The 15,243-nt window shown below is 37.1% G+C and overlaps 1 protein-coding gene across 1 annotated transcript; it reads left to right on the forward strand.

Annotated features, from left to right (window-relative positions):
• The first annotated feature begins 525 nt into the window (after nucleotides 1-525).
• LOC140244045 (protein FAM185A-like) lies at nucleotides 526-9,234 on the forward strand. The gene is made up of 7 exons (XM_072323699.1): nucleotides 526-1,123; nucleotides 2,310-2,419; nucleotides 3,842-3,934; nucleotides 4,807-4,984; nucleotides 6,390-6,488; nucleotides 8,056-8,181; nucleotides 8,779-9,234. Exons 1-7 carry the CDS (start codon nucleotides 526-528, stop codon nucleotides 8,886-8,888), a joined length of 1,314 nt encoding a protein of 437 aa, XP_072179800.1. The 3' UTR covers nucleotides 8,889-9,234.
• Nucleotides 9,235-15,243: the final 6,009 nt, after the last annotated feature.

Consider the following 15,243-nt stretch of genomic DNA (forward strand, 5'->3'; position numbering starts at 1 on the left):
TATGAAATTCAAAAACTCCTTACCGTGGGAGGGGGGACACCCCCTCCCACACCCTCCCCCCGCTCGGTCGCTCCGCTCCCTCTCAAAGGTAAAGGTCCAAGAATTGTGATTACGACCCCCCCCCCCCGAAAAAAAAAAAATCCTGGATACACCCCTGAAATTGAATGTGGTTTTCTGCAAAATAGAGCTAAGATGTTATATTTTAAGACCCTGAAGTAGCATTTAGACAATTTAATCATATTGGGTGTTATCAATGGGAAAATCTGATTGTAATTTTTTGGGGGGACATATACTGTACGATATGCCTACACGCACGCTGTTGTTAAACATTTGGCGTTCTATACACCCCCCCCCCCCCACCCCCTACAGATCTACGTAATTCGTAAGTACATAACACAACGTGTTGTAACATACGAACTTGTGTGTATAGTTAGAAACATGGCAGTTGCGTAGTGCTAGAAGAAGCCCCACTCGTTTCCCAGCAGACACACCGATCTTTCTAAAAGGGAGGTCTACCAGTTGAATATGGCGTTATCAAGGTCAACCATGAGAATGTTTTTCATCGTAAATGAGTGTCTGTTGCGCTCCAATACGCCATTTCCTAGGGCTACAGCTCGATGTCTTTCCAGCAACTTACCGTCGTTCGTGCGGGAGCGGCTGAACAAGGCGCCCGCAGTTCCCGCGGCGGTGAAGTTGCGTTCTCGCTTGCAGTCCACGGCAACGGGATCCGGCAGCGAATCAGATTCTGGTAGTGATGGTAAACCTTCTCCTTTGCGATCCGTAACCAAAGTAAAGTCATGGCCGTTCGAGCTCTCTACTCCTTTTGGCAAGCTCATGATCAAGCAGACGTGGTTTCCCACCCGCATCGTGCCAACAAATCCTCATGATTATCCCGCGGCTGATCGAGTTTTTGTGCATCTTCTATCCTCTTCAGACACAAGTTTAGGTGGTGGTGGAACAACATCTGGGTCAGAAGAGATAGCCCAGTTAGATTCAAAGATTCTTGAAGATGTCATCAATAGTGTGCAATGTTCACTAGATGAACAGGGCATCCATCTGACTCACAAGAAGTTGGCAGATGTCTCATCGCTTGCTTTCATCATTGAAGTGCCAACGTGTTATGGTAATCAAATTTAGATTTAAATATTTGTTGTTGAACCATGTCATAATTGATGCCCAGTTCAGATGGATGTTGTTACGTATGTTCGCAATACCACATCAGTTTTTGGTTCTACACAAAGTATTGCATACTATATGCATGTCAATAGATCAAGTGTCAGTTGTGTGTTGCAGGGTGGTGTTAAGCTGTTTGAACAGTGCTGATGATAAGTATCATTTTTACAATTGCTGCAGAAAATATGGTCAAAGCAAATCATGATTATTCAAATGTCAGGTATTTCTGTGCTAAAGTTGCCAATTATTGACACATCCTCTGATGTAATTTGCTCCCTCGGCCAGTCACTGTGAGTATGACGAGGCTGTTCTGAAAATATCCGTCAATGTACAGAATGAACAGAGATTAGTACCTGAGCTAACCTCTACTCTGCACTTAACCCCATGTGCGGGGCGCTGTAACTAGGGGTCGCTGGTGCGGTTACTCTTCACTGTACTCTTTAAAGGGATCGTTTAGTTTTGGTTGAGACCTAATTTCAGGTTTCTAACATTTTTTGGTGAGATAATGAGAAACCTCTTATGAAATATGAAAGAGCATAATTCCATTAGGAATTCAATGTTTATTTGATGAAAATTGGTTTTGAAATGGCTGAGCCATCCAAAACAGAGTATTAGTGGGACCCACCTTTTATTACAATTGCTTTGTTTTACTTTGTTTTTGGATGTTTCAGTCATTCCAAACCCAATTTTTATCAAATAAACTTTGAATTCCTCTTAAAATGGTATGCTCTGTACTATTTCATAAGTGTTTTCTTGGTATCTCACAAAAAAGTTAAAAGCCCAATTCTCATCTCCACCAATACTGTACCATCCCTTCAACACTTTAGCTTTAATGTGGGATTCTTACATTGTTACACATGAGCAGGTTGTATAAACATGGCATTCTGGTAAACAGTTTTTTTTTTTTTAACCTTTGGTGGGGGGGGGGGGGGAGGGGATGGAAAACTGACTGCCAGGTATAATAGCACGACATCTTTTAGCAGGGTGCGTGGACATGTGTGATTTTTAAAAGGTAAACACACATTTGTTGATAAAACTTGATGTTGTAAGAAGAGATGAAAAGTCACTTGAGTTTTGTCTGAGTTGTGCTCTGTATTCCTTCCTTTTGTTGTCGTAATTTTTTTTGACTTCCCCAGACATTCAGGTGTCCAGTTCTGGCAGTGGCCACATATCGGTGGAGAACCTGGAAAATGAAGAGTGCAGCATCGAGTCCGAAGATGGCAACATCACACTAAAGAGCATGAAGGTATGGCAAAGCATATTGTAGGGCAGAGTCGAAAGACTATGATGTAATTTAAATTATAAAGCCATGGGTCTTGTCTATGTATAGGGAAATCCCATTGAAACGAATTCACTAACGAGGTACATGTATCATTATGATGATGAACGAGGTGACTTTGGTGGTCCAGATTTTTCATTACTGTGCAGGTGTCTTCTGTAGTACATTTACAACAAGGTACCACTTATGAGGTGAAAATGTAGATGCATGAGACCTCGTATAATGTGGTTTCCCTTTGTTGAAAGTATATATATGTAATATCAAAAGGTACTGCATTTCCAGTTATCAGTTAAAAAAACAAACAAACATATATATATATATATATATATATATATATATATATATATACATAGGCGTACCTGTGTTTTGGTGCCTTGTCTGCTACCGGCGGTTTCACGCTGTCGCGATCCTCAGGCAGACTGACAAAGTGGTGTGTTTCTGTGCTCATGTGGCGCGGTGGATCAGTTTGACGCATGGATGATTTTTCTTTTCCGGTGTCTGCATTTGGATATAAGCTCGGACCTTTTATTGAGTGCGTTTTTGTTTCGGATGATGATGGCCTTCTCATCCAGGCAGAGGTTGCACAGGCCACTCCTTCTTAGAGTTAAGTTTGAAAAATCATCCATGCGTCAAACCGATCCACCACGCCACATGAGCACAGAAACACACCACTTTGTCAGTCTGCCTGAGGATCGCGACAGCGTGAAACCGCCGGTAGCAGACAAGGCACCAAAACACAGGTACGCCTAATATGCTCTGCTTTACAGCATTGAGCACTTTTCAATGCTCAGCAAACTACATATTCCCGATGGATATATACCAAACGGATATATATATACATATATATATATATATATGATGGAAGCTATGAAAGAAAAAAAAACTTCATGATGCTTTTATTGCAAAGTCTGTCAAAGTTCACACTGGCACTGGTCTGACGGTCCGGGACCAGTAAAAATCGCTGTCGGACCAGTAACTTTTTCAGAAATGGACCAGTAAAACATGGAAAAACTGTTCACCTGCTGGTCCAACAGACAGGTCTGACCAGTAGAAAAAATTGGCTGGTGTGCAGTCCTGGCTAATGATAATTGCAGGGCTACCTTTGAAAGGGGTTAGACACTGAAGACGCTATCCTGTTTGAGACCATGATTATTATTAATATCAATATCAGATCCGCTACTAAGGCAACCACGCTCACATCACAAACATTACACTCGACTTCTGTTGTGGTTTTTTTTACCATTCTATTCTTTCCAAAGTAAACTCAATGATACTAAAAAATCTGATGTAAGCTGATTTTCATGTGTGTATAATGTATTATTTGCTTATGTTGCTCCCACCTTGCCCTGTAACTATGGTTACCATACATGCCGCATCCTGACTGCTCAGGCCGCTCACGTCAACATCACATCTAGGAGTGGTGACATCACGTGTGTCAAGGCCCTCCAGGGCAGTGGAGTGATAGCAACGGGGCATCAAGGGGTAAGCTACTGATATATCACAATACATCAACTTCTAGCTTTTGATGTTTGCATGCATGAATTTTTTATTATTAGAGACATGTTCATGACAGTGTTGACTGCCTTTGACCACATTTTGCTTTGTTTTACTAATGTGCAAGTTTGATGATAATGCTGAGAAATAAATTGCTACAGTGCACTCCCATTGTGATAAACACGATTGTAATAAAAATTCATTACAGCAAGGTAAAAATTCTGGTCCCAACATTATTATCTGCATATCTTTACATACTTTATTTGTCTGGCTATAACAAAATTTTTATATACATGTAATGAAAGAAAATTGCTGGTCTGAAGGACTTCTTTAATGGGAGTGGCTTGTATCAAGTTTTGGTGATCATTAAACCCAAAACTTGATGGGCATTAATTTTTTCATGAGTTGTTGCCCAAAGTAGAAACTGCACAATATAAAATCACAGTTATTATTATTATTATTGTTATCATTATTATTATTATTATTATTATCATTATTATTATTAGTATTATTATTATTATTATTATTATTATTATTATTATTATTATTATTATCATTATTATTATTATTATTATTATTATTATTATTATTATTGTTATTATTATCATTATTATTATTATTATTATTATTATTATCATTATTATTATTATTATTATTATTATTATTATTATTATTGTTATTATTATCATTATTATTATTATTATTATTGTTATCATTATCATTATCATTATCATTGTTATTATTATTATTATTATTATTGTTACTATCATCATCATCATCATCATCATCATCATCATCATTATTATCATTATTAATGGGAGGCTGACTCTTGCCTCTTTTCCTTTGCCTTAAATCTGTAGAAAGTGACAACGGATAGGCTCCAGGGTCTGGATTTTGAAATCACCACTGATGCAGGGGCTGTTCACATCAAAGATATTTACTCCAGAACAGCCACGGTGACAAGTGCAAACGGTCCCATCACCATCCAAAACATGCACACAGTGTGCAAAATAACAAGTACTGCTGACGTTAATGTCGGTGGGTATAACTTTTTCTCATCCAAATAGGTTACTGTAGTGTAAACCCAGAAATTTTCATATGTATGAAACTTCTGTGAATTTTGCAAGGAACCGAGATTCTCGAAAGCAAAATTCATGCAGAAGTTTGCGACTGCACAATCCTAGTATGCTTGTAATTTATTAATGATAGGCAATTCGCAAAAGTTTCATCACGTAGAAGAGGCTCTTGGCTCCAATTTGCATAAGTTTTGTGCCACAAATGTTTCTCTCTTAAGCCATGTCATGATGTTGATTATGATTATATAGCTTTACAGTTTACTTACTTTACTTTGTTGTGAAAGAATTTTTTTTCCAGAAACAGAAAGTAGGAGTTTCATGTGATAGATAAATGCAATAAGAAACATGCCACTTCAAGACAAAGTGAATCAGTGGAAACCTGCCTCAGAAGTTAATGTTATGCACACATGCCATGCGTGGACTAAAAGCAGGAAATCCTTTACAGATGCTGGGCTGAAGGAAGCACTACAGGAAGGCTACACAGATGTCATGAAACCTCATAGCAACTACCGTCTAAAAGACATCTTCAGTTCAGTTTTGGTTGAGATGGGGCTTCAGATTTTGACATTTTTGGATTATGATATTTTGCGATAATGAGAAACCTCTTGAAATATCTCTTGAAATGTAAAAGAGCACATAATTCTAATAGGAATTCAAAGTTCCTTTGATGAAAACTGGTTTTGAAATGGCTGAGATATCCAAAACAAAGCAATCCTAATAAAAGGTTGGATCCACCTTTTATAAGAATCACTATGTTTTACTTTGTTTTTGGATATCTCAGTCATATCTAAGCTGCTTTTCATCACATAAACTTTGAATTACTCTTAGATTTGTATGCTGTTAAACATTTCATAAAATGGTTTCTAAATATTTCTCAAAAAGTTAAAAGCTGAATCTGCACCTCAACCAATACTATACTATCACTTTAAGTTTTCATACTGTTGTCATACACCCATCTTTTTCGTTAGCACTGGTATCTAGCATTGATATTTCTGTGTTGTGTTGTGTTGTGTTGTGTTGCTCTGTATAATTCTGAAAATATGGCTTTGATCAAAGTCTTTAAAATGAATTATTTCATTATACATCCAGTGGAGGCAAACATTAATAATTAAAAAAAAAAAATGCTCACTGTGATCCTGAAGTTTACATGTAGGGAGGATAAGGATTGATATCTCTTGCTTAAGAAAATGCTCAGCATTTATCAATATTCTTTTATTGAAAACTTGACTCCAGTATTGCAGCAGTTTACAGGAAAAAAGAAATGCTATTGTGACACACGCATCATCTCACCATATGAAGTTACCCTTGTATGATGCAGTAATTGAAAATGTCTTTTATACCATCATTATTTTTCATGTCGATGACAGGATGTGTAGAGGGCGTTCTATCAGCCACCTTGTCGGGATCTGGCTCCTTCAAGGGTTATCTGTCACGACACGACTCGGCCGAAATTCAGACAGACAAAGGTAAGGGAGCATCATGTACTCCCGGAACAGGGCAAACTTCCTTTGTAGCACCTGACCAAACAAGGCCTTTTATAATCATAGTGTCTCTTCCGTATGGAGCATTGTCATCTAGTCTTTATGGAATTGCCAACTCTGAATTGCATGCCATATCTTATTCTAATGTGGATAATTGAAGGATGCAAATTATTGGCTTTGCATCAAGATGCTTTCATTGCAACTGAATGACAAATTTCCCTTCATTGATGTAAATAAATGCTGATCATTCAGTGTCTGATTTAAAGCCATGATAAAAAGTCATGGGCCTTCACATTCGGGTGGGAACCAAACCCACGACATCCTGATTACTAGACAGGCGTCATATCCACTTGACTACTGAGCTTCTGCCTGATAGGAAATGATGGTTCGTATCCCTTGTAGAAGCATATTATCCGTGCAAAATATCAGTATATATGCCCATTTTTTTTTTTCATCTTGGCTATATCTCAGAGACTGAAACACCGGTGTTTATTTTCGTTGATGAATGACAAGTTGTCAATAGGTTGCAAAGAAAATTGTAGGATCTATTCAAGTTTATCAAACAAGATGGGTTAAAGGGGCTGTACAGTACTGGTCAAGGTGCGGATTCATGCTTTGAACATTCCTAAGTGAGATAATGAGAAACCTCCTATGAAATATGAAAGAGCATGCAATTTTAAGAAGAATTCAACGTTTATTTGATGAAAATTGGCTGCCAAATGGCTGAGATATCCCCAAAAGTGCTAATAATAAAAGGCGACATGCCACAACTTTATTAGGATGTCTTTGTTTCACCTTGTTTTTGGATATCTCAGCCATTTCAAAACCGATTTTCATCGAATAAACTTTTGATACCCCTTAGAACCACATGCTCTTTGACATCCCATAGAGTGGTTTCTGAATATCTCGCAAAACTTTAAAAGCTAAATCCTCACCTCGACCAGAACTGTACACACCCTTTAAACTGTAGTGAACAGTTACCTGTTCTATTCTACTGCCTAGATATTTTTGCAAACAGGGGCTACAAGCTCTGAAATGATTCATCTTGTAACCATGACAGCATAGTATTCATTGTGGTCATAATTTAACATTCAGATGAATGAAGACCACTCTCTTGGTGTTGCGCATACAACTGATAGCCAACAAAAAAACAAACACAAGTAAGACAAACTGAAAACTTTGTACAGTGCACTCTTGTAATAACGAACAAGGTTATAGCAAAATTCTTGTTACAGTGATGTAAAAATTCTGGCCGCAATATTATCTGCTCCATGTGTTTTGTTATAACAAAATTTTGATATGACAAAAGAAAACTGCTGGTCCCAAGGACTTCATTATATAATGGAACGGGAACAGCTTTCATGGCCATGTACGGTGAATAGAAAGTTTACAAGTTTATACAAAACAGAGCCACCCAAAGAATTCTGAGGATTCAGTGAAGTGCAAGAATATTATCGCATTTTGCTGTACAAATGAAAGTGACTCACATATTAACTGCCACAGGCTTGCATCATCATCAATGTACACTTGTAATTCCTTGTCACATTTCCAGGCAATATTGAGATCAGAGTTCCCGAGGAATGCAGGTCACATGTTCACCTGGAGGCAAAGGAGGTCGACATCGACAGCGCTCTCGTGTTCCGTAGCACCAAGCCGTCAGATAGTCATGCCACAATAGGTATGGCAGCACATCTCTCAATTCTTTTACTTTGCTTTTGTTTTTTTCTGTGGTTTTATTTCTACCAGTGTAGCTGATGCACATCCAGTCTCAAATAATTAATTATGAGAAGGTTTATGCTAAACAAGGTTTATAAGGAAGATTTGTGTTTTTTTTTTTTTTTAAATTCATCTACCAATAACTGTGACTGTATATCTCTCTACTATATATATATATATATATATATATATATATATATATATATATATATGTATATATATATATAATGTAAATGTATTCCTTACTTTATGATTTTAGGATTTCTATGTTGTATTATTTAAACCAGTGTTAAGTTTATACTCATCAGCATATATGAAAAAACAAGTATTTTGCTATATGTTTATTGTTTCAGAATGAATACTCACCTGATTATTTAGTTGTGGTTTCTGCAGCTTCATGACTCTACAAAATATCGTATGAAATTAAATGTGGGGAAAATTCATTAAAATTCTTTCCTCTGTGAGGCAGCTAACAGCCAGTAAAAATTAGCACACACCTCTCAACCAATAAAATTGCAGGATTTTCACTACCCGTTCCATGATTTCTCATGTTTCTCAGGTGAGCTCAACGGGGGCGGAGAAGAGGCCAAGATCACTGCACAGACTCAAGAGGGCAGCATATCAGTCAAGACTCAATCTTGGTTTGACTCACTGGGTTTGGCAAGATGATCATGTGATTGTGGATTGGTACCTTTTGCAGTGACAGTGATCATCTTTCTCTGGAATTGGTTTTGGCATAAACTCACCATGCCTTTACCGAATCTTTTCGCGATGGCCATTTCTAGGCAGTGTCGGCAAAATGCAATCTGTGTTGGTTTTTTTGTTTTTTTATCCAGTGCATTGGTCAACGCATGATATCACCAGTACTCTGCGGTTTGTACTTAAAGGATTCCGATATGGCTGGGCTGCAGTCCTGGACTAGATTGTTTGGTCACGTATCACTGAGATAATGAATATCAATTTCAGTGGGTTGTGCAGAGCTTGTATTCTGATACAATCGTCGTGTATAAGATATGGAGGGTTTAGATCAGTGGCAATATTCTGAGGTTGTTGAATTGGCAGCATGGGAAGAGATATATAAAGAGAAGTGAGAGAGAAATGCCTGTGAACTCATACAGGAAAGCTAAAGCAGTCAAGAGAGCAGCGATCTTTAAAATTAAACAAATGAACAATTCTCGTGTGTGTATGACTATGTATGTATATAAAGTAGATAGACAGATAGATAGATAGATTAATAGATAGAAAGATAAATTGATAGACAGACATACAAATAGAGAGAGAGTGGGAGAGAGAGATAGACAAAATAGATAGATGGATAGATAGATGATAGAAGATAGATAGAGGTAGATATACATGGTATAATGATTTCAGCAGTGTGTGACTCGGTTTGTACAGAGCATGTTGCTTGTTGGACAAGATTTTATCATCAGTGACAGATTACAGTGGTGTTACTACAATGTATGAAGTACTGTATATGCCATATATTTCGGGAGTCTAAATTTTCACGAATCAGGAATTCCCAACGATTTCGCGTGTGGTTAAATTCGCGATTGTGGAGTCCTGTACTGAATGGAGAAATGTATACACGTACGTAACATTCACATTGGGGGATCAGAGTCAATATTTTTTCGCGTGTCTTTAATTTCGCGAATAGCACCAGACTTGCGAAATTCGTGAAAAATAAAAACCTCGTGAAATATTTGGCGTATACAGTAACACCAAACACAAATTTTAAGATGTTAATCCAAGAATGACAATGAGCTCACACCAGGTATTCAAAATGTGATGAAGCCAGTACAGTGCACTCCCTTTACAATGAAACATGGTTACTCAGTATAACAAATTTCCGGTCACAACAAAGTAAATATTCATGCCGCAACATTATCCGCTCTGTGTCTTTTATTATTTATCCATGTTCTGTTATAACGACACTTTGATATAACGAAAGAAAACTGCCAATTCCAAGGACTTCATTACAATGGGAGTCCACTTTAGAACTAAAGATTATCTTCCTGCTGTGGACCCCTTTAACAACCTGAAAGAATAAGACCAATGTAAACAAGCTCTCTATCCAATAGATGTGTTTGCTGTATTTCAAGAGCTTCTCAGAAAGGCAAATTATTTCTGACATTTCAAATTAAAGTAATGATACTCATGCCGTCAACCCGCAGGCAAGATAATCCGTGGTCAGCATCTAGAAACTCCAAGCTTATGATGGCTCGATGTCGTAAGAAAGACTTGTATTGCAATGTTTTTCTATATAGCCTCAATATAGCATAAAATGATTATGTCTTGGATTGTTGTTTGTGATATATAGGTAAATCATATCAACCATTTTTATATTTTCCGTTGAGGGTTTCTATACCACTCCTGAATAGCATAAAACTTCTGTTTACAAACTTGTTGGCATGTGAAGTGAGCCCCTTTAAAACCATTTGTCCTGTTTGTAGGGGCAGTAGGACGTGTGTGTACATTGTAGGTTGCTCAAGTTACGTGGGTCTATACTTTGCGCCCAACCTGTTTGGTTAATCTGTTAATATGTACAATAGGATACCATTACAAAGACTGTAGAGCTATGTAAATGTCACGGCATGCATTCTAGGTTAGTGCTTGGAGTTCTTCTAGTTCTGGTCCAGGGTGGAAGTGTGTGATACTTCCACCGCCCCCCCCCCCCTTTTTTTTAGGGGGGGGGGGGGTGGGGGTGGTGCAAAACAAAAGTTCAGGTCATCGTGGCATTTACAATCAAGACTGTAATTGGTTTCATAGTAATGCCATATACTTATTTGCATATGAATATTTGTTTGTGGTTAACTTCAGCACACCTGTGCATTGTAGTGTACACAATTTGATGTATCAATCGTATGATTGGAAGGGGATATCATTTATGTTAATCCTTTCTGTACTTTGTTGGCTGATTGATGCATGTGTCTTGAAACTACACTGGACAGCAAAAGAAAGTACCCACTTCTGTCAAAGGCCGCACACAAAAAATCACCCCCTAGAAATAAACAATTTTTGTACACAGGTGTGCTACAATGCCCCTTACTAATCACATGCACATAAGCAAGTGAATGTCTGCATAACAAAGACGAACTTGACATGCACAGCATCTTGGTCGCTGAATCAAAGGTCCCACACAAAAGCACTTTCCACCATGCAAAAATAGCCACTGAATGGACAACATTTTTAAACAACCAACATTGATCCAAGCTCTGCAGGAGGAATTAATGGACAGAACTTCCCCAGGACTACGCCAACCAGCTTGTCCACAGCATGCATCAGAGATGCCTGGAATGTGTCCAGGCACGAGGAGGACATACACATTATTGAAAATTGATGTTTGTGACTGCTTTTTTTTTGTCTTGTGACACTGATTTTTGCGTAAAACCTGTAAGGCTCATTCTGTTACATTTTGTGACTTTTGATTCAGTGACCAAGATGCTGTGCATGTCATTTTTTTTCTTTGTAATAAAGATAATCACTTGCTATTTGGTATGCGATTACTAATGGATATTGCAGCATACCTGTGCACAAAAATTGTTTATTTCTAAGGGGTGAATTTTTGTGTGCGGCCTTTAACAGAAGTGGATACTTTCTTTTGCTGTCCAGTGTACTTGTCAATGCATAGAGATTACCTCATTCCCCCCAATATCTATAGTATTGTCATGGCCTTCCTGTTGAACCGAGGCACATTGTTACACATGAGTGGACTTGCTACTGTACAACTAAGTCAAGTTTGGATGTAATGCTGACTGCTGGTGAAAAAGCTTGAGGAGTTAACCCCTTCTGTACCAGAGACAGTAGACAGTATGTACAATGCTGTGGGGTTTTCTATGCTGTTCAACACTAAAGGCACACAAATAGTTAACAGAACTGTAAGAATGCATTGTATCATTTTCTAATGTATTTCACCTTAAAAATTACTAGTACATCAGTGAAGAGGTCCTTTAAAATGGGCGAAACGTGAGAAAAAAAAGAAAGAAACAGTAACAACACTGTATAAGTACAAGACTTCATTTCATATTATGGATTTATGCAAGGCTTGGGTTGCACACGTATAGTGTGATAAGCAGTGGTCTTCTATGAGCAATTTTTTGTCATATTGTTAAGTGATAAAACACAATTTGACCCAGTTATGAGACTGTGTAATGTGTAAGAAGTAATTATTAGAAAATCTTTCCTCCATTTTCCTTTTTTCCTCATATTTTTTTTTTAGTTGCTCTTTGTATTTTCTATATTCTTGTTATTTTCCCCATCACTCTATCCTGCACTTGTTCCTTTTCTTTATTTTCTATCACTATTTTCTTTCCTATCTTCACTCCCCTTCTCTCTTCATTCTTGCCCTACTTCCCTCCCTGTGGTGTAGGCCTATACTGTACAAATTTTGTAGGCCTGGCTCTAATGGGTTGGCCTCTTTTTAAGGCAAAAAAAAAAAAACTCATTGTGTACATAATTTGCTAATAGCTACCTCTTACATCAATTGTCATAAAAGGTCAAGTGGCCGTGGAGGAGAAGAACTCTTTCCCAAGAAGAATTAGATATTACCTTATTGTTGATACAGTCCCCAAGCCCAAATAACCTTATGCTTACATTTTTTTTAAAAAGACACGTTTGCACGCTGGCGTCCTGTAACTATTAGAAAATCAAGTGGAGATTGTTTGTGAACAAGTTACATCAAAAGTGATGGACTTGAGTTAACTGTGTTCATACAGGCCGGGAAACGTCGGCAAAGTGCATTGCTTAATGATGATGCCTTGCAACCATCAGGAGAGCTTTGTTGGAGTAGGCTGATTCATGTCCTCCATGGGAAAAATCTTTTATTAACTGTATCTTTTGTAACAATCCGTCAAAGCTGGTAAGTTGCGCTGGTCTTGAGTCAGACTGAGATTTTATTCCAAAACCTTGATATGTTTTCCAGTACTTTTAATTTGATCATTGACCGTGTTCTTTCCATGAACGAGTATGATGATTGCTTCACCATGTTCGTGTCTCTATTGTGTTGTGAAAGCGTCAATTAATTGCAATAGAGAATATCTTAATTTCAAATTAGGGAGGTACAAATTGTATGCCGTTCATCCAATCAGTATTTCTAATGAAAAGTACCCCTTTGATTGATGTCTATGTTTTGTTCGATTCTTTTCAGTATTTCATATCTTTATCAATTCATTTTGTTTTTGTGCAATTGTATAGAGGAAGAGACTGTGATATACATGTAACCAGGTTCATGATTTTTCAATGTGCAGTAAAGTGCTCAATTCCTTACGGATTCTATGATCTAGTGTACGGGGAGTTCTCGGTTTAAAGAGATGATAGAATATATATTGTTTGCGCCTGAAGAACAAACATAATTGTTTCCGCTCTCTTCTTGAGCATGTGAACAGATGTAACATATGCACCATGATATGGACACGATTGTAGTAATAATGATCGTTATGACATAAAATGATTTAATGACAATAAATATACGAGTGTTAAAAACTTGACTGAAGCCAAGAATTCATTGATTTTCTGTCTTGCTTAATAAGAATGTAATTTATTTTCAAACTTGCAGCCAAAGCCAGTTTAATGAGTGAAAGAGTGGATTGGTTCAATGTAAATAGGACAAGAGATTGCAAATGATCCTGTACGTTGATAATGCTCTTGTTTTAAAAAGACACAGACAATATCATTGAAACATGACAATGACTTATTTACTAGCATTCGAAGAGAATCCTAGTGTGAAAAAGTAGCATTCGAAGAGAATTCTTGTGTGAAAAAGTTCAAATCAACTGCCATACAACAGGTTTGGAATCAATGTCACTCCTTACCGACGTATTACGGAGTGGTTGTTTGTCTTGCAACTAATTCATAATTTGTGTAGACAGGTGTCAATACCAACAACACATAACAAAAAAGAAAAAAGAACAACGACAACAACAATAACAAACCGATTGTCCCGAAGGAATGGTACATATACTGTATATTATGTAGATCAACAGATGCATCCGGCAAAAGCTATATATCACAGCTGATGTAGTGTGCAGTTATACGCATAATTATGTCTCATTCAGTATGAGATTATTTGGATATTCATTGCATTGAATGTAAATTGTGGGTATATTTTAAGTACCTCCATGTTTAGATATTTCAAAATATGGTGTAGGATGTCCCAATGCACCAAATTATTGCCAGACGCGATGAATATTTTGGCTTGTTTATTCACCCAGAAATTTCATTCTTTTTACAAGGTTGACCCTCTTTTTCTAAGTAAAGAATATCAAATTTGTGTGTTCTCTTTTGTTCATTTTATTTGTTTGTTTGTTTGTTTGTTTGTTTGTTTGTTTTTTGAGGGGGTAGGGTGTTTACTTTTATAGAGGGGAATCAGTTCACTATCCGCCACCACTACCTGTAACACGTACAGAACTTTCCTCTCTAAAATGAGGAGTAACTGACTGTATTTCTCAAAACAGACATCGAGCACCTGGCAAATAATATAGTCGAAAGGAATCCTGCTTGCGTTGGTGTTGATCATTCATTTTTTCCTGTTTGCAGTGCATGTATTGAATTTTTTTTTTTTTTTTTTTTTTTTTTTTTGCATAGCATCGTATATTCTATGACGCAACCATGTTCCGTTCCCAGACATTCATGGATATTTCATTAACCTTGTACACTGTTTTTCTACCTCTAAATTCTACAAAAGATTTATTATTTATCTATTTATTCCGTTTTATTTTCACAGGGTAGCCCTTTCAGTTAAAAAACTGATTTACAAAGGGGCCCGGCATAAAAACAATACAAAATACAGTACATACAAAGTTGAATACAAAAGTACAGTAAGTCCAAAAATGAAAAAGAACACCACACATGACTTACAAACTCAATACAAAATCAAAAAAAAAAAATGTATGCATGTGCATAAAATAGTAAATTACAGATAAAAGTATTTCACGAATTCATAGATTCATAAAGATTCATAAAGGAAAGTAGGAAAAGCGTTATTTCAGTCCTTACGTTGTTACGAAGTTTAGCGGCATAGTTTTGATCT

This window comes from Diadema setosum, chromosome 2, assembly GCF_964275005.1.
Source record: "Diadema setosum chromosome 2, eeDiaSeto1, whole genome shotgun sequence".
NCBI classification, from domain to species: Eukaryota; Metazoa; Echinodermata; class Echinoidea; order Diadematoida; family Diadematidae; genus Diadema; species Diadema setosum.

What these genes read in the sequence shown, in the direction of transcription:
- LOC140244045 (XM_072323699.1), top strand. Translation starts at nt 526, where the DNA reads ATGGCGTTATCAAGGTCAACCATGAGAATGTTTTTCATCGTAAATGAG. An exon ending in TGAAGTGCCAACGTGTTATG is followed by an intron (nt 1,124 to 2,309) that starts GTAATCAAATTT and finishes TGACTTCCCCAG; the next exon opens with ACATTCAGGTGTCCAGTTCT. An exon ending in AGATAGTCATGCCACAATAG is followed by an intron (nt 8,182 to 8,778) that starts GTATGGCAGCAC and finishes CATGTTTCTCAG; the next exon opens with GTGAGCTCAACGGGGGCGGA.